General features: G+C 20.5%; 5 protein-coding genes across 5 annotated transcripts; 3 read left to right on the top strand and 2 right to left on the bottom strand.

Moving 5' to 3' along the window:
- Window positions 1-1782: 1782 nt before the first annotated feature.
- Window positions 1783-4694, top strand: SRAE_X000199150 (Hypothetical protein; the record flags this gene model as incomplete). The annotated part of the gene is made up of 2 exons (XM_024642752.1): window positions 1783-1988; window positions 4655-4694. 2 exons carry the CDS (start codon window positions 1783-1785, stop codon window positions 4692-4694), a joined length of 246 nt encoding a protein of 81 aa, XP_024499462.1.
- A 6314-nt stretch (window positions 4695-11008) lies between these two features.
- SRAE_X000199100 (Hypothetical protein) lies at window positions 11009-13639 on the bottom strand (the record flags this gene model as incomplete). The annotated part of the gene is made up of 5 exons (XM_024642741.1): window positions 11009-11305; window positions 11352-11969; window positions 12006-13268; window positions 13317-13527; window positions 13575-13639. The coding sequence occupies 5 exons, from the start codon at window positions 13637-13639 to the stop codon at window positions 11009-11011; spliced, it is 2454 nt and encodes an 817-aa protein (XP_024499461.1).
- A 2163-nt stretch (window positions 13640-15802) lies between these two features.
- Window positions 15803-17059, top strand: SRAE_X000199000 (G protein-coupled receptor, rhodopsin-like family and GPCR, rhodopsin-like, 7TM domain-containing protein; the record flags this gene model as incomplete). The annotated part of the gene is made up of 6 exons (XM_024642730.1): window positions 15803-15865; window positions 15910-16158; window positions 16211-16295; window positions 16341-16681; window positions 16736-16948; window positions 16991-17059. 6 exons carry the CDS (start codon window positions 15803-15805, stop codon window positions 17057-17059), a joined length of 1020 nt encoding a protein of 339 aa, XP_024499460.1.
- A 2101-nt stretch (window positions 17060-19160) lies between these two features.
- Window positions 19161-20430, top strand: SRAE_X000198900 (Branched-chain-amino-acid aminotransferase; the record flags this gene model as incomplete). Its single annotated transcript, XM_024642719.1, has 2 exons — window positions 19161-19589; window positions 19639-20430. 2 exons carry the CDS (start codon window positions 19161-19163, stop codon window positions 20428-20430), a joined length of 1221 nt encoding a protein of 406 aa, XP_024499459.1.
- A 735-nt stretch (window positions 20431-21165) lies between these two features.
- SRAE_X000198800 (Innexin family-containing protein) lies at window positions 21166-23786 on the bottom strand (the record flags this gene model as incomplete). The annotated part of the gene is made up of 7 exons (XM_024642708.1): window positions 21166-21217; window positions 21302-21354; window positions 21555-21771; window positions 21825-22243; window positions 22298-22594; window positions 22645-22754; window positions 23675-23786. 7 exons carry the CDS (start codon window positions 23784-23786, stop codon window positions 21166-21168), a joined length of 1260 nt encoding a protein of 419 aa, XP_024499458.1.
- Window positions 23787-24785: the final 999 nt, after the last annotated feature.

Below are 24785 nucleotides of genomic sequence, written 5' to 3'. Positions count from 1 at the left end.
TGAGACCGTACTTATGTCATTCGAAAGAGTACAAATTAATTAATAATTTTTGTTATTATCACTATTTCTTAAAATTAAGTTTTTAAAAAGTTATGACTGATAAAAGTTTAAAAAAAAGTTTAAAATTTGTAAACTTAAAAAATATGCAAAAACTTTTCCACGGATATCTCAAGAACGGAAAATGATAAAAATATGGTATAGTAGTCAAAATGTAGAAAAAATTCTCCAGGTCGTTTTTTTTTTTTTTTGAAAAATTTTTGTTTTCATAAGTTATAGGGTTTTAAAAATTTATTTAAGAAATAATGAAAAAAAATTAATAGTAATGAAAGTAAAATTGGTTTTTTGCTTATATCTCAAGAACAAATAATCATATTAAGATGAAACTTTTCTCATTTGAAAGAGCACAAAAAAATGAATAAGTCTAACTTGCATCATTTTTTCAAAAAATTAAGTTTTAAAAAAGTTATGACTGTTGAAAAAAAAATAAATTTTTTAAAATTTCACTTTTCCAAGAATATCTTGAGAACGGAAAAAGATAAAGATATGGTATATTAGTCAAAATATAGAAAAAAAAATTACCCAGATCGGTTTTTTTTTATTTTTTGAAAAAATTTTTTTTTCAAAAGTTAAAGAGCTTTGAATTTTTAGAATTTTATACCTAACTTTAGATTATCATATATTACTTAAAACTTAATCTTTTTAAAAAAAAAAGGCCGGAAACGTTTTCTCCGACCTTTTTTTACCTTAGGGTCAAATTTTGCTAAAGAAACTATTGAAATTGTAATGTTACAGCAAATAAAACATGTGCTGTTTTTGCTGCAATTTAATGCATCTTGCTGCAATATCTATATGAAGACGCAATTTTTTCAAAAAATTATTGAAATTTTCGTGTTCAGCGCATTTTTTTACCCTAGGAAAAGTTAAAAAATATTAAAGATTCTAAAAAATTTTTCCTACTTAATTCTCGCCTATATATATTTAGGATATTTAGGATATTATATTATATAATATATATAATAGGAGTTTATGTGTATGTAAATTTTTTTCAATATTTATATTAATTTATATGTAAATAAATTGCATTTTCCTAACTATATTACATAGCAAAAAAAAAAATTTAAAAAAAATGTTTTTTGATAATAAAAAAATACAACAAAAAATGAACACATTGGGATGTTTTAGGGATTTACTTCCATATAAGGAAAATATGAAAGGGATTAAGAAAAAATAATAATATAAATTGTAATAAAATTGATAAAACTATGCCTACTAGGTGTATGAATTATTAGTTATAATAATTTATGCACCTTCTCGGAAACGAAAGTCTTTCGGTTCCGGGGGAAGTATGGTTGCAAAGCTGAAACTTAAAGGAATTGACGGAAGGGCACCACCAGGAGTGGAGCCTGCGGCTTAATTTGACTCAACACGGGAAAACTCACCCGGGCCGGACACTATAAGGATTGACAGATTGATAGCTCTTTCATGATTTAGTGGTTGGCGGTTAATGGCCGTTCTTAGTTCGTGGATAAGATTTATCTAGTTGATTCCGATAACGAGCGAGACTTTTATGTTATATTAAATTTAAATATTTTTTAATAATATTAATTTTAATAACATATTAATAGTGTTTAACTATTTGAGAGAGAGCGATAACAGGTCTGTGATGCCTTTAGATGTCCGGGGCTGCACGTGCGCTACAATGTAGTGATCATTATGTTCCTGTTTAAAGATAAATGGGTAAACATTGAAAACATTACGTAACTGGGAGTGAAACTTGCAATTATGTTTCATAAACGAGGAATTCCAAGTAAACGTAAGTCATTAGCTTATATTGATTACGTCCCTGCCCTTTGTACACACCGCCCGTCGCTGCCCGGAACTGAGCAATATCGAGAGGCAGGAAGAGATATAAATAATTTTATATTTTTTATGTTAAATCCTTCCAATCGCTGTTGTTTGAACCGGGCAAAAGTCGTAACAAGGTTTTCGTAGGTGAACTTACGAAAATGACTTCGATGGACATAAAATATTTATTATTATAAAAATTAATTAAAAATAATTCATTTTAATGCATTGAATCCGAATTTTAAAATTTTGTGAAAATTGAAAAGTTTCATGTGGGGGGGTACGTTGAACTGTTCAATTTTTAGTACTATATAATATAGTGGCTTTCTACCTTCAAAATGACTTCGATGGACGTAAAATAGTTATTTTAACTAAAATTAGTTAAAAAGGATTCATTTTAATGCATTGAATCCAAATTTTAAAATTTTGTGAAAATTGAAAAGTTTCATGTGGGGGGGTACGTTGAACTGTTCAATTTTTAGTACTATATAATATAGTGGCTTTCTACCTTCAAAATGACTTCGATGGACATAAAATAGTTATTTTAACTAAAATTAATTAAAAATAATTCATTTTAATGCATTGAATCCGAATTTTAAAATTTTGTGAAAATTGAAAAGTTTCATGTGGGGGGGTACGTTGAACTGTTCAATTTTTAGTACTATATAATATAGTGGCTTTCTACCTTCAAAATGACTTCGATGGACATAAAATAGTTATTTTAACTAAAATTAGTGATAAAGGATTTAAAATAATGCATTGAATCCAAATTTTAAAATTTTGTGAAAATTGAAAAGTTTCATGTGGGGGGGTACGTTGAACTGTTCAATTTTTAGTACTATATAATATAGTGGCTTTCTACCTTCAAAATGACTTCGATGAACGTAAAATAGTTATTTTAACTAAAATTAATTAAAAATAATTCATTTTGATGCATTGAATCCAAATTTTAAAATTTTGTGAAAATTGAAAAGTTTCATGTGGGGGGGTACGTTGAACTGTTCAATTTTTAGTACTATATAATATAGTGGCTTTCTACCTTCAAAATGACTTCGATAGACATAAAATAGTTATTTTAACTAAAATTAGTGATAAAGGATTTAAAATAATGCATTGAATCCGAATTTTAAAATTTTGTGAAAATTGAAAAGTTTCATGTGGGGGGGTACGTTGAACTGTTCAATTTTTAGTACTATATAATTAAGTATCAATAAATTACTTACAAATGACTTCTGTGAACAAAAAAAAATTTATTATTATTAAAATTAATGAAAAATAAGTCAAAATGTTGTATTGAATTAGAATTTTATAAATTTGTGAAAATTGAAAAGTTTCATGTGAAGGGGTAGGTTCAACTGATCAAATTTTGGCACTTTACAATTAAGTATCATAAATGCTTTAAAATGACTTCTATGAACAAAAAATATTTATTATTATTAAAATTACTGATAAATAACTCAAAATCATGTATTAAATTGAAATTTTAGAAATTTGTGAAAGTTAAAAAAGTTTCATGTGGAGGGGTAGGTTCATCTGATTAAATTTAAGCACTTTACAATTAAATATCATAAATACTTCAAAATGACTTCTTATATGCTTAAATTATTTTTATTATTTTTTTTTTGAAAATTTATAAATTTAACGTGTGAGGTAGTTTTATTTATTGATAATTTCTCATTATTATATTAGTATTATTCTTGTCTTGAAATACCTTTTTTTTTGCTTAATATTTTATTTCTTTTTATATTAATATTTATTTTAATATAATTTTTTTAATTTATGAATAAATATTATATGATAAAAATGATAATGATTATTTATGATAATTTTTTTTTTATTTTAGAAATAACTTTTCTAAATATTTTAATTTCAAAAATTTTATATATTATTATATTTAAAGTACAGTAAGTTTGGTATCATTTTAAAGATAATATAGTTGGTAATATGTTTTTTAGTATTAAATTTAGTTTTTTTTTAAATAAAAAACAGTTTTTTTATTTTAAGATAAATTATTTACGTTTATTATAACTTTTAAAGTATTAAAGTTATATTTTCCGTTATAATGCTCAAAAAACAATCAAAATGTTTTTAAATTCAATTTCTTTTGTTAACATTAGAAGCTAAATAATAGCTTCGTTCCAAAATTTTGAAAGCTGAAGAATATACTTCAGAATTCAATAATTACCTCAAACTGGGTTTTATAAACCGAAGAAAATATTAAAATTTCTGAGTATATCATTTTTCTTTCACTCACTTGTTTATTATATACACGTATATTTATGTAAACAGACATACAAACATCATTTAATTAAACAGTCAACTTTTTTTTAACATACTTTTTACAATGCCTTTAATTGCATGTGCATAGTCATTTTTAATTCTAGAATAAATTAATTCATTAAAGTAATTAAATCTATAATATTTTTTGACCAATTTTGTATTTTTAAGATTTATAAAAATAATTTAATATTACCAAGTTGAATTACTTTTGTTATGTCAAATTATCATTAGATTTTTAAATAATTTAATTGTTATTCAATTTTAAATAAAATATTCTTTAAAGAAAAATTTTTTATATATTTTATTTCTTTTTGTTAAAATATACTTTTTACGATTATTGTGGAAAAAATATTCTAAATCGAAATATTATTTAAACTATAGCTATAGTAAAACTGATGGTTTGTAATCCAAGTTAATCCCACGAATGCATATAAAAGGAATGAGATGACCAAGTTAAATATTGATTTATATTGATGATTAATTTAGAAATGATGATTTTTCTTATATATATATTTTATTTTAATTGTAGATTAAGATTGGGTTTTAATTTGGATTCAAGATCCAATTAATAAAGCATCTAACTAACTTCACGACTATTTTATTTACGTGCAGAGTCCAGTTAAAAACATAAAAATTTTACTCTATTTCTTTAATATTAGAAGCTAAGAAATAGCCTCATTCCAAAATTTTGAAAAATGAAGATTGAACTTCAGAATCCAATAATTACCTCAAACTGGGTTTTATAAACCAAAGGAAATATTAAAATTTCTGAGTATATCATTTTTCTTTCACTCACTTGTTTACTATATACACATATATTTGTGTAAATAGATATACAAGCATCAACTAAATGAGTAGTCAACTTTTTTTTTATACTTTGTATAAAGCTGTTTTTTTTATATAAAATCATGACAAAATTTACTTTTGTAATTAAACCACAAGTATTCTTCCAAATTTTGAATTTATAAAAATAATTAATTATCATTATGCTGAATTAAATTAAAATTTGTCATTAAAATTAATATCAAAGTTATTGTTTTTTTTTGAAGTTAAAGTATTTTTGAAGTACAATGTATAAATTAGTTTATATTTTAATATTGGAATAAATTTTCAAAGAAAAATTTTAACAAAAATGTATTTAAAATTGATCAAAATGCCATTAAAAATATATTTTTTCAGTTAACATTAGAAACATATAAAAGTTTCGTTCCAAAATTTTGAAAGCTGAAGATAATACTTCAGAATTCAATAATTACCTCAAACTGGGTTTTATAAACCAAAGAGAATATGAAAATTTCCGAGTATATCATTTTTCTTTCACTCACTTGTTTATTATATACACGTATATTTATGTAAACAGACATACAAACATCATCTAATTAAAAAGTCAACTTTTTTTTAACATACTTTTTACAATGCCTTTAATTGCATGTGCATAGTCATTTTTAATTCTAGAATAAATTAATTCATTAAAGTAATTTAATCTCAAATATTTTGCCCAATTTTGTATCATTAAGATTTATAAAAAAAATTAAGTATTATTATGTTGAATTATTTTTATTATGCCAAATTATCATCAGATTTTTTAATAATTTTATTGTTGTTCAATTTAAAAGAAAATATTCTTTTAAGAAATATTTATTATATTTCTTTTTATTAAAATATACTTTTACGATTATTATGCAAAAAATATTTCTTTGTCAAAATGTTTTTAAATCGTTTTCTTTTGTTAAAATTAGAAGCTAAAAAATAGCTTCGTTCCAAAATTTTGAAAGCTGAAGATTATACTTCAGAATTCAATAACTACCTCAAACTGGGTTTTTTAAACCGAAGAATATGTAAAAATTTGAGAGTATATTAATTTTATTTTATTCACTTGTTTACTATACACTGCATATAATTGTGTAAACAGACATACAAACATTATATAAATGAATAGTCAACTTTTTCGTATGATCTCTTATTATTTCTAATTGTACATACCTAAACATATCTTATAATGGAAAATTAATTTTTGATTGTAATTAAATGATAAAAATGTTGTCAAATTTTTAATTTTTTAAATTTATATAAATAATTAAATACCAATAAAGGAAATTACATCAAATTTATCAATTATTATTAGAATTTCTAACCTACTATTATCGTCTTTATTTAAAAATATTTGTATTTTATTAATATTAGAAGCTAAATAATAGCTTCGTTCCAAAATTTTGAAAGCTGAAGAATATACTTCAGAATCCAATAATTACCTCAAACTGGGTTTTATAAACCGAAGAAAATATGAAAATTTCTGAGTATATCATTTTTCTTTCACTCACTTGTTTACAATATACACATATATTTGTGTAAACAGACATACAAGCATCATATAGATGTAAAATCAACTTTATTTTACATACTTTGTTCAAAACTTTTATTTCATATGTAAAATTATCTTTAATTCTAGAATAAATTATTTTCTTATTTTAGTTCAATCACGAATATTTTGTCAAGTATAGTTTTTTTTTTCTATTTTTAAAAAAAATTTTATGTCATTGAGATGAATTACATCAAATTTCTTATTATAAGTTTTGCCCAAGTTATTGCTATCCTTTTAAAAGTAAAATGTATATATTTTTAATTTTTAATATTTAAATAAATTTTTATACAAAAACATTTAACTATCAGAATCTTAAAAATTGATCAAAATGTTTTGAAAATTGTTTTCCTTTTGTTAATATTAGAAGCTAAATAATAGCTTCGTTCCAAAATTTTGAAAGCTGAAGATTACACTTTAGAATTCAATAATTACCTCAAACTGGGTTTTTTAAACCAAAGAATCTATAAAAGTTGATGAGTATATTAATTTTCTTTCATTTACTTATTTATTATATACTCTATAATTGTGTAAATAGACATACAAACATCATATAAATGAGTAGTCAACTTTTTCAGTATGATCTCTTATTATTTTTAATTGTACATACCTAAACATATCTTATAATGGAAAATTAATTTTTGATCGTAATTAAATAACAAAAATGTTGTCAAATTTTTAATTCTTTTAATTTATAAAAATAGTTAAATATCAATAAAGAAAGTTACATCAAATTTATCAATTATCATTAGAATTTCTAACCTATTATTATCGTTATCATTTAAAAATATTTTTATTTTGTTAGTATTAGAAGCTAAATAATAGCCTCATTCCAAAATTTTGAAAAATTAAGATAATACTTCAGAATTCAATAATTACCTCAAACTGGGTTTTTTAAATCAAAGAATCTAACAAAGTTTCTGAGTATATTAATTTTCTTTCATTTACATGTATACTAAGTACATATATATTTATGTAAACAGACACAAAAACAATATCTAAATGAACAGTCAACTTTTTTTTAGTATGCTTCATAGAAAACTTTCAAATGTATATCTATAATCATTTTTAACTCTAGGATAATTTTATTCATAATTGTAATAGAATCATAAAAATCTTGTTAAATTTTATTTATATTTTTTAAAAATAATTAAATATCATTATAGCAAGTTACATAAAATTTGCTAATTTTTTATTTTAATTTTAATTAAAGTTATTGCTATTCTTTTTAAAATAAAATTTTTAAAGTAAATTTTGTTTTATTCCCGAATATTAGAGTTAAACATTGAAAAAAATCTTTACTTAAAAGGCGTTTAAAAATGATAAAAGGGCACAAAAAATTTTATTTCTATCGTAATATTAGAAGCTAAAAAATAGCTTCATTCCAAAATTTTGAAAGCTGAAGATTATACTTCAGAATTCAATAATTACCTCAAACTGGGTTTTATAAACCGAAGAAAATATTAAAATTTCTGAGTATATCATTTTTCTTTCACTCACTTGTTTATTATATACACGTATATTTATGTAAACAGACATACAAACATCATCTAATTAAAAAGTCAACTTTTTTTTAACATACTTTTTACAATGCCTTTAATTGCATGTGCATAGTCATTTTTAATTCTAGAATAAATTAATTCATTAAAGTAATTTAATCTCAAATATTTTGCCCAATTTTGTATCATTAAGATTTATAAAAAAAATTATGTATTATTATGTTGAATTATTTTTATTATGCCAAATTATCATCAGATTTTTTAATAATTTTATTGTTGTTCAATTTAAAAGAAAATATTCTTTTAAGAAATATTTATTATATTTCTTTTTATTAAAATATACTTTTACGATTATTATGCAAAAAATTTTTTTTTGTCAAAATGTTTTTAAATCGTTTTCTTTTGTTAAAATTAGAAGCTAAAAAATAGCTTCGTTCCAAAATTTTGAAAGCTGAAGATTATACTTCAGAATTCAATAATTACCTCAAACTGGGTTTTTTAAACCGAAGAATATGTAAAAATTTGAGAGTATATTAATTTTATTTTATTCACTTGTTTACTATACACTGCATATAATTGTGTAAACAGACATACAAACATTATATACATGAATAGTCAACTTTTTCGTATGATCTCTTATCATTTCTAATTGTACATACCTAAACATATCTTATAATGGAAAATTAATTTTTGATTGTAATTAAATGATAAAAATGTTGTCAAATTTTTAATTTTTTAAATTTATATAAATAACAAGCGCGTGCTTCGCACACGCTTGCCTGCAGGGCAGGTCTTTTGTGTAAGCTATAGATTTTTTCATTTTATAGGTGATTTAAAGCATTTATTTCAGACGCTCAAATTTTAAAAATTTTTTAAATAATGTGATCTATTGTATCATAAAAAAATATTTTTTGATTATTTCCTTATTTTTCAACATTTTTTTTATTTTTTTAAAATTTTTCTATATGCAAATTGATAAAATAATTAAAAGAATAAATAATTAAATCTTTAAATTTATACATTGACATTTTTCCTTTACAGCTATAGCTATAAAAAACAATTAGTGTAAAAAATCATTTATTTTTTTAATTTATTATTATTATAAATATAAAATTATAAAATATATAAAAGTTAAAAAAAATTAACGTAAATTGTTACATTATCATTATAAATTGGTATATATCTTTTTTTTATGCTGATATTTGTGTTGAATAACACTTTTTAAAACTTTAATTATCCTAAGAGGAAAAAATTGTTAGAAATTTTTTACACGTTTTCGCGCATAACTCAAGAACGAAAAATGATAAAAATATGATCTAGTAGCCAAAATGTAGAGAATAAAAATCCCCCGAGGTGTTTTTTTCATTTTTTTCAAAAATTCATTTTTTCAAGAATTATAGCGTTTTGAAAATTTTTTAAAAATTTTGAATTTTTTACCTAACTTTAAACCATCATATCTTACTTAAAAATTCATCTTTTCGAAAAAATAAGGTCGGAAACGTTTTCTACGACCTTTTTTTACCTTTATGTCAAATTTTGCTAAAATAACTCTTGAAACTTAAGCGTTGCAGCAAATGAAACATTTGCAGCTTTTGCTGCAATATCTATATGAAGACGCAATTTTTTTTAAAAATTATTGAACTTTTTGTGATCAGCGCATTTTTTTACCCTAGGATAAATTAAAAAATATTAAAAATTCTAAAAAAATTTTTCCTACTTAATTCTCGCCTATATATATTTAGAATTAAATATCAATAAAGAAAATTACATTAAATTTATCAATTATTATTAGAATTTCTAACCTACATTTATCGTCTTTATTTAAAAATATTTGTATTTTATTAATATTAGAAGTTATTAAAAGCTTCGTTCCAAAATTTTGAAAGCTGAAGAATATACTTCAGAATCCAATAATTACCTCAAACTGGGTTTTATAAACCGAAGAAAATATGAAAAATTCTGAGTATATCATTTTTCTTTCACTCATTTATTTTCTAAATACACATATATTTTTGTAAACAGACATACAAACAACATTTATGTGAACAGACAACATTTTTTCTACATATTTTGTACAAATACATAATTTACATATATAATATAATCATTTATAACTCTTGAATTAATTAATTTCTTATAGTAAAAAAATTACAAATATTTTGTTAAGTTTTGTAATTTTATATATTTTAAAATAATTTAATATTGTTGAGATGAATTATATCAAATTTGCCAATTTCTCATTTGAATTTCTACTACAGTTATTATTTTCCAATTTTTAATAATAATCTTTTTTTTAAAGTAAAGTATATTTTTTATGTCTTAATATTTAAATAATCTTTTTTAATAATTTTAGAAGCTGAAGAAAACAGTTCAAAATTCAAAAATTACCTAAAATTAGTTTTTTTAGTTAACCATTTTAAAAAAAACTTTGGCTGCAAATTTTTTATTCCATTCATTTTTCTACTTTTTTGTCAAATTGAATAATTTAACATAGAAATATAACCTTTGCAACTTATTAATTTTTATTATTTATATACAACAGTAACATATCTGTAATTATTCAAATTTAAAAATTTCTAATTTTTAAATAAAAGAAAAACTTTTTTAATTAATTTAAATAATTTTTTGTATACAATTGTTTTATTTCGAATTCATAGAACATTAGTAAATTAAAAAAATATACATAACAATGAGAATAATATCGAATTGGAAAAAGTTTACAATATAAAAGTATTTATATTTAATTTTTTTTAGTAAAAGAGGATGATAAAATTTTTTAATTTATTAAGACAAGAAAAAAAGTTGGATTTTTATGTGATTAAAGTATTATCTTAAAAGTTATTTTATTATGAAAAAATTTTTCTTGTAGATAATGATGATTTATCTGCATTTTTGATATTAAAAAAAGTTAAAAAATTAAAAAATTTTCGTTTAAGTTTAAACTTTCTTACCAAAAAAATGCATTATTCTATTTTAAATAGATAGTATCAAATTGTTTAAAAAAATTTTTTGTTTTAATAAAGAATTACTTTTTTTTATTAATTTGTTTTTCAACATCGGCTTTGAAATCTACTAAACTTTCTGTAATTTTTTTAATTGCATTTTTGCACTTTTCTATTTCTTGTTTCATTTCATCTATGCTTTCATTTTTTTCGTCTTTTTTCTTTTCATTATCATTATTAAGTAGTCTATAGTTTGCCAACAATCCTTCACATACTTCCTGAAGTTCATTTATTGCTAAATAACGTTCTTCCTCCTCTTGAGCTATTTTTTTACCAATTGAATTTAAAGCACTTTTCAGTTTCATTGACATTTCCTCTATCTGAAATTTTTAATATATGATAATGATTTAAAAAAATTTAACCTACATTTTCTGGTACTTCATTGTCTATTTTTTCTTTCATTTGATGTTGTACTTTTTCTATATCATTAATCATTCCTTTAACCAAACCCATTTGTTTTTGCAAATGAATTATTCTTGGATCATCTAGATCTTTTTCACTTAATTTACTATCCATTTCTTTTTTAAAATTGTTAAGTCTTTCTTGAAGATTTATAACTTTTTCTTCAACTGTTAATGTTGCTTGATATGTTAATTTAGATTTATCATTTACAATTGAACTAAGTTCTGAACGTATTTTTTCTATATCAATACTTTTTTCATTAGATAATTCAGTTCTTCTTGATTGTTTACTACTTAATCTAGAGATACTTTTTCTACTAACGTCTCTTTTTTCAAATTCATCTACCTCATTTCTTTTTAGATTTATGTAAGAATTCACATCGTTTTCTAATTTTAATAATTTATTCATTAAAAGTTCTTCATGTTTGTTTCTTTGTTTTTTATTTTCTTCAATCTCTTTATTAATTACTTTTTTTGATTTATTTATATCAACAAGGGAATTTTGTAATGAATTTATTTCTTGTGAATATTTGGTATCAAGAGCTTTTAAAGCATTGTTTGTTTTCATTGATAATTCATTAATCTACAAAATAAAGATTAAAAAAAATGATAAATTTACATTTCCTGGAATTTCTTCTTCAATTTTTTTATTAATTGTTGATTGGGCAATTGTAACTTGATTTACTAAGTTTTCAAATGTTGTCATTTGTTTTTTAATTTCATTAATTGTTTTATTATTTGGATATTGTTTTGATTTTACATCATATTCATTTTTAAAATTATCTAATTTATTTTGGATATTTAAAATTTTTTCCTCAAAAATTAACATTCCATGATATGATAGCTTTTCATTTTCATTCATTATTTCTAATAGCTCTTGTCTAATTTTATCAGGTGTATTTGTAGTAACAGATGATTTTATTATATTAGTACTTGTACTTTGCAAACTTTCATTACTTTTTGAATGCGTCAATTTTTGTTCAACATCATTTTCCAGATTTTTCATTTTTTTATTTACATTGTCAACATATTCATGTAGCTGATTTTCAAGAAATGTTAGCTTTTTAATAATACCTTCTTCATGTCTTTTTGTTGAATTGGTAAGTGCTTGTGATTCTTTAATTGCTTTTAAATTTGATTTTTCAATTTTTTGAACAGCTTTATTAATTTCCTCTACTTTGTTATCATTTTTTTCATGTGAACTTATCAATTCTCTAACATCATTATCCATTTTATTTTTAATTTCATTAATTGAATTATTTACTAAAATAAAATTATTATCTATTTTTTCATAAACAGATTGATTTTTTTCATCAATATATGTTTTCATTTTACTGTCATTTGTATTAAATTCATTTACTAATTTTTCAAATTGATTGTTGATATTATTTCGTATTGTATTATTTGTATTTGTAATATCATTTTTAAAAGCTTTTATTTCATTTATACTTTTTGAATTATTATTTTTAAATTCTTTATTTAAATTATTATTATTACTTTCTAAATCTTTCAAATTTTTATCAAATTTTTTAATGTCATTTTTTATGTCTTTTTCTATTTTTGTAATTTGATTTTTAATTATATTATTTTCACGTTGAACATCAATAAAAGCATTGTTAAATGAATTTTTATCAAGAGATAATTGATTATTTATATGATCATGTAATTTATTATATGCATCAACATGCATTGCATTCAATTTTCCTTTTTCCATCAATTCTTTATCAAAATTTTTAGATATCTCAGTAACTTGTGTTTGAATATTTTTTATTTTTGAATCTAATTGTTTTATTCTATGAATTGTTTCGTGTGAATAAATTTCTTGTTCGTGATTATTAAGTGTTGATTTAATATTATTTATATCATTTTGCAACAATGTTTGCTAAAAATATTTATATTATGAATTTTAAATTTTGATTATTTTCTTTACCTTAGTTTCGATGCTTGTTAAATTTCTTTGAAAATCAAAAAGAATAATTGACATTCCAGTATTATCATATTCTTTATTTCCTGTTAAGGTATTATTTTGTTTATAACTATCAACTTTATCTATACTGTTATTATCACCCTTTCTCGTCAAATCTTTGTTTTTTGTTTTTATAGTAGAGTTGTTATTTTGTATAGAATATACTTCCGATGCACTAAAAATTATATATAAAAAAGAATAAAAACCATTTTGAATACTTACTTTATTCCTGAAATAATATGTTTAGCACTGTCTTGAGTAATTGTTTTTTGTTTTTTAGAAGCCATTTTTATTCAAAAATATTATTAAAGAAAATATAAAAATTTTCAAAAAGGAAATTCTTTAAATTGTATTTTTTAATTTTTTTGAATATGAATATCATTTTTCTATTATTAAAAATTAATAATTCTTTTAAAAGACTTTAAATTGGTCGCTATGGTGCAAAAATAATAAAAATTTTATTTTCTTATTGTTGAAAATTAGTTTATTGTTTGTTTTTATATTATAAAGATATATTTTATGTATAATATACTTGAATTATTAAAAATAATATATAATTATTTTGTCTTTTGTTAAAAAAAAATTTTTTTTTTTCAATGTTTTAACATTTTTAAAGCCAATAATATTTTTTAATGGAAGTATAAATAAAAATAATCCAGAGAATGATTTTAACATTAAAAACCATTTTAAAAAAAAATTTATTTATCTTTTGGCAGTAAATATTGAATAAACAACAAAATTATTATTTTTAAAATAAACAGTTTTAAATTGGTTATACTATTAATAATGTTATTTATCTTTAAAAAATCATTGATCAATAATTAAAATTAATTTTATTTTATATGGAAATAAGATATTTCAAATTTTATTGCAAGTTTTATTTATTTACCATCAAATAAATTTTGTATTAAAAGATATTATTATTGAATTATTTAAAAGTGTGAAAAAAAAATTTAAGTTTGCTTCATATATTTTGTTAAAGTATATTTTAATATAAAATAAATGTCTTATAAATATTATATAATTTATGTTACTACAAAAGAATGGTATTTTAAAATAGATTTTAAAGTTGAAATTTTATAATATTAGAGTGATTATTCAATATACTACAACTATCAAGTTATTGTAAAATAATCATTTATTTATTATATTGTGAAACTGTATACGAACAATTTTTACTCACAAATTGTTTCATATTTCTTTTTTTCAAGTTAAGTTTTCTTTAACTTCCTCTTTCAAAAATTTTTTTATTAATAAATTATCAACATATATCACATTATATTGTAATATACCATATATAATAATTGTATAGTATTATATTTACATTCACATTTAATTAAATATAAAATAAATTTTCTATTGTTTTTGCTCGTAATAAATAAATATAAGTCACAAAATTGCAACTGTTTTTTATTAACACTAACTTTTTATATTAATTTCAAAAGATAAAAAAAAATCTATTAAAAGAAATAAATAGCATTTTTATGATTTTTAAATATCAAGAAATACAAAATAACTAATGTTGTTCTTTTAAAATAAAAAATAATTTAAGCTTTATTTAATTTGTGAAAAACACAAATATATATGTATTCAAATAAAAAAGTAAACAAATAAAATGGGAGAAAATAAATAAAAATTTAAATACTTTAATAAGATGTTATTATGATTATATAAATCTTGATTTATATAGATATGAAAATATTTAGTTTTAAAATGCCAAATATTTCAAATATTATATTTACTTTATTTGGAGTGAATTAAATTTTGTTATTCTACTAAATTTTCAAATTTTGGCACAATAAATATAATGTTATTTTAAAACTTTAGTATATAAATTATTATTTATATTTGTAATGTTAAAAGAAAACAATAAAGTAAATATTAAAATATTTATATTTATTTTTCATAAGTGTTAATTTGTACGAGAATATATTACTTTAAACTTATTTAATAAAAAAAATTTTAACTGATGATTAATCAAATGAAATTTAATATTACATTAAATCATTTCTTATACATATAAAAAATCATTTTTGATAAGTTAAAATATTTCATTGTGTATTTTAAAATTAAAATCAACTACAATTCAAATCCTCAAGTATTATATTGATGTCTTCACGATAAACTATCATTCTATTATATATATATATATATTTAACAAAGATTACTTTTACTACAAATTACATTATTTTTTATCTACTTTTAATTATATGTAAATTTTTGTATTTTAATAAATTTAATTATTTATAAGCTAAAAATATTTTTTTTAATAATATTTTTATTATTTTTATAATAATAATCTATTTATCAATTTTTTAATCTATAAACTAAAAAAACGCGATAAATAATATATCTTTGTTATCTATATTTGTTTCTTATTTTTTATTTTCCAAAAATTTTTATTAAAAAAAAATTTACTTAAAATAATTTAATAGTTAACTTTTAAGTTTATGGAAAAAATTCTTCAATTAGGATATTTTTTTTATGGAAAACAAGAAAGTTATAAAATTTTGGTAATTTTTTTCAATAAAAATATTAGTAAAATATTTATTTTTAGACAAAGTTATTTGGTAATTTAGCTTATATTGTAGCAGCTTTAATTGGAATTCCTGCAAATATAATTGTTATCAAAAGAATTATTCAAAGCAAAGATTTTCAAAAATCAGCATCATACTTAATAATTTTAAATTTAGCTATAGCTGATTTATTATTCTTGTCAGGAACACCTTTACTTTTATATAATTCATTACTAGATTCATGGAATCTTGGTATATTTTTATGTAAAGCTTTTTTATCTAGTAATGCTGTAAGTTTATATTATTAAATATAAAATATTATATATTATATTTTTTTTTAAGGCAAATCATTTTGCAAGTTCCATTTTTATGGGACTTTTAGCATTTGATAGATATTTAGCAATATGTTGTAAAAAAGATTTTTTGCGTAAATATAGAACGTATTATATTGGTGTTATTTTTTGCATTATAGCATGGCTAATCGTATTTGTAGCTATACTTCCGCTATTTCATTTTGGAAATATTGTTTATTTTATTGATAATAAAAATGATACAGCGCAACTAAAGAAAGCTGTATGCATGTTAGTATGGTCACCAACTGATGATGGTGAATTTTTACTAAGTGATAGTTTAGATTTTTTTGAAAATGTACAATTTTCAAGAAGGATTTTTACAGCATATACATTTGCTGTTGGATATGTTATTCCATTAATAGCAGTTTGGTTATTTTATGCCAATATAATTTATACAGTAAGAAAACATGGTTCATCAACAATAATTTCAAATAATCATATTAAAAGACGAACCTTTAAAGTTAGTTTATTAAATTAAAAAAATATATAAATAAAAAAAATTTTTTTTTTTTAGATAACAAGACTTGGAGTTCTTATTGCTGTTATTTATACATTTTGTTGGTTACCATTTTGGTTTGTACAATGGTCAATTGAAGAGGGTGCTTTATGGACATTAAAACATAATTGGTTAATGGCAATATCTTATTTTGCTTATGTCTTAGGATATTTTAATTCTGTCATTAATCCATTTACTTTTATAACATTTTCTAATAAACACAAACATTTTGTAAGTTATTATTTATTATTTTTATTGACTAATTTTTTTAAGACATATAAAAATTCTCAAAAAAAGAAATTAAAAGATAAAAAATATGGAATATTATTAGATAATCATTAACTATAAGATTATTTTGTCTAATAATTTTAATATATTAAATTCTTTTTTTAATTTTATTAATGTATCTAATAATAAAATAAATATTTTACCACTTTTTTTAAAATTATATTTTAAAAGAAAAAAAATGTAAAAATTATGATAATCTAATATCAATAACATTACTTAAGAAATTGTTGTGTTCTTTTCAATCTGAACAATACCTGTACCAAAATCAGTGTGTCATCAATTTTAAAATGATACGTAATTTGATAAACAATCAGGCCATTTATATTATTTATCAAAACACGCCACTAAAATTTAATAAATGTTCTGTTAAAATTTAAAATTTTAAAATATGATCATTTGAATTTTGTTATTTATAATTCATTTGTGATATATAAATGATTATTATTTTTAAAACAACTGATATAATTTAATTATTATTCATCAAAGATTTTTTCATATACAATAGTCATAATTTCAAAGTGCTTTGTTAAAATTTCAATGAAATATATAAAAATTTCCGGTAAATAATAATTTAATATTGTACCCTAATTTATTTTTAGAAATTTTAAATATCCTATTACGATAATACAATAAAAAAATATTGTATAAATAAATTTTAAAAATATAAAATTTGAAATAATATTAAAACTTATAGGTATTTCTTTTAAAAAAATGTAATTAAAATAATACAATAATTTTATCTTTTATTTTAATCTTTTTTTTTATTTATAATATAAATATTAAAAGAATTATTATTATTATTTTTAGTAAACGAAATTTTCTGTAATCAAGTATTACTTTATCTTTTTAGTTGGTAAAATGCCAAATATTTTCTATGACAAAACCATTTTCTACTTTTAATCATTTTAACTATTCTTTTACGATTTATAAAAGTTATATTATTAGTGTAATAAAATCAAAAACCACAATATATTAATATAAAATTACCACGTGTGTTTAGCAATCTTTTTTATATTGTATCAACAAAATGTGATTTTGATGATAAAGTATGAAAAATTTGTATATTTATTGGTAGTATTTAGTATGTTTTATTTGATGACGTTAGATAATTTTTTTTATTTAATATACAAAAAGTCTTACTATCTATCAATTTCAATAAAACTAATAAAAAAATTAGTATTATATATATATATATATATATTTTTTTTTTCTTTTGAATAACCTGCTTTTATTATATAGTTAATACTAATTTTTGTTTATAATATTAAACATATAAATGTTTTAAAAAACATATCCATGTCATATTTTTAAAATATTTTATCATTTAATTTAAATTGTTGTTTTGCCTTTATTTAAATTGACATTATTTTAAATATTTTTTTTAAATAAATATTTTTTATTAAATTATTATAGATAAATGTTTTGTACTTACCTTCAATGCATCAAATGTTACTTTTCATTATCATTTTATTCTAGATTTTTAATCTTTAATTGAATAATCTTTAATTCTATAAATTTTTTTTATATAAAAATAACAAAAAAGATTAAAGAAAAATTATAATTTATAAATAATTTTTTTTTATACTCTGTTATCTATAATAATTTTTTTTAAAATAATTTATAAACATATGTTTCTTATATTCACATGACATATATTTATTTTATAATTACTAAATAATCATGAAAAATTAATTTACTTTTATTTATATATCTATAAATAGTATTATATTTTTAAAGAATATATTTAATAATGTATTTTTCATTTCTTTTTCAATTGTAATCTTTAATTAAAGTAACATTTTTTAATGACTCTTACAAACAGAGTGATCATATATCATTAGGTCATTGCATCATTCTTACTATTAACTATTAAATAGATCGTTGTTATATTTTAAATAACAAATTTTATGATAATGACATCGTTTTTAAAAGTTTATTATTACCCTTTTTTTTATTTTTATTGTATACTTTAATAATTAATAAAAGGTATAAAATAGTTTAATATAATTTTAATATATACATTTTAATTTACCAATCGTAGGTAAATTAATTTAAATATATTTATTTTATATATAATAAATTTAATTTTTTTTTTAGATTATAGTTATTAATTTTGACTAAGTAAATTATAGAATATCTCTAATAGTTTATTAATATGAAAAAAATATCTTTTGTGACAACAAGCTCTTTTTTTGTTAAAAGTATTAGATATACTTCTACTCAAGTTGACAGCATACCATCAAAATATGCTACAACATTCAAACATTCTGATCTTTCAATAGAAATTTCACCACAACATAAATTAAAAACAAAACCAAAGGATGTTTCATCAATAAAGTTTGGGTCAGAATTTTCAGATCATATGATGTCTACTAATTGGGATAGTAAAAATGGATGGAATAATCCTGAAATTACACCAATGAAAAATTTTACTTTACATCCCGCATCTAAATGTCTTCATTATGCAACACAACTTTTTGAAGGAATGAAAGCTTATCGAGGAATTGATAACAAAATTAGACTTTTTAGACCAGAACATAACATGGAAAGAATGAATTCAACAGCTATTAGATGCGCATTACCGGTAATATTTTATTAAAATTTTTTTTATCTTTTCTTTTATATTATTTTAGACATTTGATGGTGAAGAATTAATTAAAATTATTTCTGAATTAGTAAATATTGATAAAGAATGGGTTCCTTATAGTGATGTTGCATCTTTATACATAAGACCAACATTAGTTGGAACAGAAGGAACATTAGGTGTTGCTGATTCTTCAAGTGCCAAATTATTTGTGATAACTGGACCAACAGGAGCATATTATCCTACTGGTTTTAAACCAATCTCATTACTAGCTGATTCAAAATATGTTAGAGCATTTCCTGGAGGTGTAGGACAATATAAAATGGGTTGTAATTATGCTCCAACTGTAATGGTTGGTAGGATTGCTACTGATATGGGATGTCAACAAGTTTTGTGGTTATATGGAGAAAATGAAGATATTACTGAAGTTGGAACAATGAATTTATTTGTTTATTGGAAGAATGAAAATGGTGAAGATGAATTAATAACACCTTCTCTATCTAGAGGAATAATATTACCAGGTGTTACAAGAAAATCATTAATTGAATTAGCTACTGGATGGAATGAATTTAAGATATCAGAAAAAGACTTTACAATGCATCAATTAAAAAGGGCTTTAAAAGAAAAAAGAGTATATCAAATATTTGGTTCTGGTACAGCTTGTGTTGTATCACCTGTTGGAAGAATTCTTCATAGAAATAAAGATAGTGATAATTTTGAAGAATTAATTATTCCAACAATGGAAGCTAAAAATAATGTTATGCAACGTCTTTATACTGCCATTATGGATATACAATATGGAAGAGTTGAAAAAGCTGAATGGACAAGAGTAATTAGTTGATTTGCAAAATAATTTCTGACAACATTTTTAGTCAAATTATTTTACAGGTTTCTTGCTTTTTTCTCACTATTATTTATATTGTAGTATAGTTAATATTCTAATTTTTTCTTATGTATTTTATATTTTTATTCATCATCCTTTTAAACATTAATTGGTTGATTATTGTTTATTCATTTTAACAATAAAAATCTAACAACAATGATACATAAATCATTTAATCTAATTTTCTAAACAAAATAAAAAATATTATTTTTTAAATTTTTTTTTTCATTAAAAGGAATAAAAAAAATATTTTTTACATAAGTATATTATTTTATATATATATATGTCGAAATTAAAAAACAATTTAATTAAAATACAAAATTTTATATTTAATAAACTTTAATGTATGAATACTGATACTTCATTTATGTTCTTAAGTTTCTTATTAATACTTATTGAAAGAAATAATAAAAAGATTTACATAATTATCATTATTATTAATATTCAGTTATTTTCTTTATAAAAATAATATTTCTAATATTATTTTTCACATTTAATTAGAAACGGTATGATAAATTTTTATTTTTTTTTTTGGGACTATAATATGTTGTCCAAACCGATTCCTGAGTGCACCGTATTTTGATAAAAAAAAAGATAAGCATTGATAAAAATATTTGTAGTTAAATTGATTAAATTCATATTTTTTTGCTGATACATATAGCTTAATTTTGTAAGGTCATTTTTTGAAGACACTTATGAAAAAATTGTAAATTTATTTGAGAAATTGTATTTATTAATACCTTTTCTGAAAAATTATAATTTATTAATTATTATATATATATATATATTTTTTTTTATCTAAAAAAATATTATAATTCTAATTAAATACCTTTTGTTACGGCAGTTTGATGAATTATAAATGCTAAGTGAAGCAAATAAAAGCTTTGTATATATGTATTTTTTTAAAATTAAAAAGAGCTACTCCATTAAAAATAAGGTAATTTTTAAAGCTTTGATTGTTAAAAAAAATAATATAATCAAACAATTTAAAATCTTCCCGTTGTAGTTAAAAATTTAATATAAATAGAAATATAACATTTTCACCACATTATCATATCGTTATTTGTTTAATTTTATCAAACATCATGCATTTTGCCTTCTTTATTATCACAATATTTACTCCATAATGCTTTTGCCAACTCATAACATGGTAATTCACCAGCATGAGTTGCAACCATTCGTAATAAAAAGACACCATCTTGTCTAAGAAAATGGAATACAAATCTTCTCAATGATTGAGAATCAACCATTTTATAACCTTCTATTCCCGTTAAATATTTTCCTACAAAATTAAGTTGTCTAAAATTATAATATTATTAATTTTTAATTATATATTTATATTTATATAATACCTGCTAGGAACGATTGAAATATAAATCCAATATAAAAGAGAACAAAAAGTTGCAGCAGCTAATAAAAAATACCAAAACCAAAGAAAAAGAAATATTTTTTCATTAAACATATTAATCATTAACACACATTGAACTGTATGTCTATGAACATTTCCTAATACTTTTACTTCAAAATCACATAATGTTACTCTTGGAAAATGTCCTGATTCTTCCCATTCTCTTCCATTCATTAAATCATTTAAAACTTGTAAACCATACCATTTACTTCGATTACCAAGAAATGTGTTAAGTAAAAATATTTGTCCTATTATATTAACTGTATATAAAATTTTTACTGATATATATAAAAATGTAACAGCTGCTCCACTAGAACGTGTACATATAATAAGATTGAGTAATTTTAATTTATTTCCTCCCATCTATAATAATAAATAAGTAATATTATAGTAATTTATCATTATTTATTAACTTACAACTTGATGTTTAACATGCAATGCTTCCTCTACATTTGTTGCAATTGTTTGAAGTGCTCTATTACGAGACTCTAAGTCAAGAAGACGTGAATCACATGCCATTTGTACTAATGATTGAACATGTATACCAGATTGCCAACTTAATAATCTCCAAACAATTGTTGGTACATAAAATAATAATGCTTCTAATGCCAAAACAAAAGGAACCCATTGATAATATCCAATTTGTCTATTTTCCCGTTCTGCATAATTATGGGGTATATAATCATGTAAAGGAAGAAAATAAGTATTTTGTACCTAAAATTAATGTTAATTTTAAAAATTATTTATTGTGATAAATTATTTACCCAACAATAATTTTCAGTATATTGTTCCATTGGTTCTGTAAATGTAGCTGGTACCCAACATTGTATAGGATATCCAACATATTGTTTAGCTGATACTAAGATTGCAAAGACTAAAATATAAAAAAAAAATTTATATATTAATAATTTAAAAGTAATATTTCAATTTTGATGAAATACTTTATGATTTTAAATTTATCTTTCTTTTTAATGTTATTGTTGAAAAAAATATATATGAAGAAAGTTGAAAAAAAAAAAATAAATAATAATTTATATCATTCAATCATCTATTATTCCAATTCCCTATATATTATGTCATTTTAACAAAAATACTTGACATGCTAACATGATAAAACTTTAAAACACAATATTTTATTTTAAAAATCTCAATTTGTCAACTGTGACACTTTTATAACAAACTGATTACATCAGAATTACAATTTTAAATTTTTCTATTTTTTACTCTTTAAAAATTTAAATAATTGTTTTAGTTTAGAAAGAAAAAAAAAAAGATATGTCTAATTATTGTTGAAAAAAATATTGTATTTTGTTTACTTTTCACTTCAACTGTTAAAATTTAGCTAAATTTTTAAAGATAAAGTGTATCAATTTACTAAAAAAAAAGAAGATAAAAAATAATGCCCAGGAAATAATCTTCTTTTTGAAATACCAAATCTTCCATTTATTGTTGCCATATGTAGGCATATTGTAACAACAAAAAATGTATCTTTTTCATCAAAATAGTATACTTAATCTCTTGAGAATAATTTGTGATTGTTTTAACTATATGAAATGATGTTATCATATTTAACTCCATCAGGACTAAAAATTACTTTTGTGATTGAAAGATTTATTTAATGACAAAATTTATTTCCATATGGTCATATTATTTTAAGTATATTTTTTTATATGTAAAATTTTATAATTATAATATAAATGAACATTATAATGATACATTAAATGTATATATTATATAATGATGTATAAATCATATTTTTAGAAAAAAAAATAAAAAAAAAAAATTTAAACCTACCGGTTATTATGGCTGTAGTATAGTAATAATTTAACTTATCAATAATATCATCATCAACATGAAATTGAATAGACTTGACAGCACTTGCGAAGTAATATAATAACATTGCCATAGGTGTAGATGAAAATTTTTTTTTAACAAATACAAACTTTTACATACATCCGAATGGATCACTTGATAAATAAAAAAATAACTAAAAAAATTATTATTATTTTTTTTTTTTATAAATTTTATATTTCCAAAGAATTCTTCAAGTGTTGTATTGTTATTAAAAGCGAAAGTATTTTGACAAAGTCAATTGAACAGACAATATATATAATGTATGGTCAAAAAGACTTTATCACACGCTTTTATTAAAATATTTTTTTAAATATCCTAACGTTATCATTCAACAGCACACAATTTGGTCTTCCTTCTTTGATTGCTTGAGACAAAAATAAATTTCTAAAAAATAATTAATTATTAGAGGAAGTAAAGCTTAATTATCAAGGAATAAATAAGAAAAAAAAAACGTTACATTTAAAAAAAAACAAATTTTTTTATATAATAAAAAAAAAACAAAAAAAAAATAGTAGAAAAAAAAAGTTTCTAATTAAAATGGTATCAAAAATATTTTCATGAAAATTTTTTTTTATTTTATTGTATTATACATAATATTACATATTTTGTCTCTTTTCTTAGTTTCAGTTATAGGAATAGATAGCGAAATACTTAAAAGAAGCTAACAAACAAATAAACATGTAATACAAGATAAACTTAGACCAAAACAAATTTAATATACATTCAATTGTAAATATCTTATAAACAGTTAGGTGCTTATAAGTAAGACTAAAAAAAAAATTTGTAGTACTAAATTTAATAAAAATAGTTTTAATTTAAGATGCGTAAATATGAAAAATTAAAATAATGATAAATAGCCCCTATGGTAATGACTGGACATAAGTAAGGGTATTTTGTAAAAATTTAGGAATAAATTTAAAATATGACAGTGGTGAAAATAATGAACAAAGTATTAAGAAAAGAGTGTATTTGAAAGTTGACACCAAAAGTATTTTCCTAACACTTTCTATTAAAAATTTTTTATTTTTTTTTTTCTTTTTTTATATTAAAA

This window comes from Strongyloides ratti, scaffold srae_chrx_scaffold0000003, assembly GCF_001040885.1.
Source record: "Strongyloides ratti genome assembly S_ratti_ED321, scaffold srae_chrx_scaffold0000003".
Taxonomy (NCBI): domain Eukaryota; kingdom Metazoa; phylum Nematoda; class Chromadorea; order Rhabditida; family Strongyloididae; genus Strongyloides; species Strongyloides ratti.
Note: the sequence above shows the minus strand (reverse complement) of the source record. Positions and strands in the feature narration are given on the sequence as shown.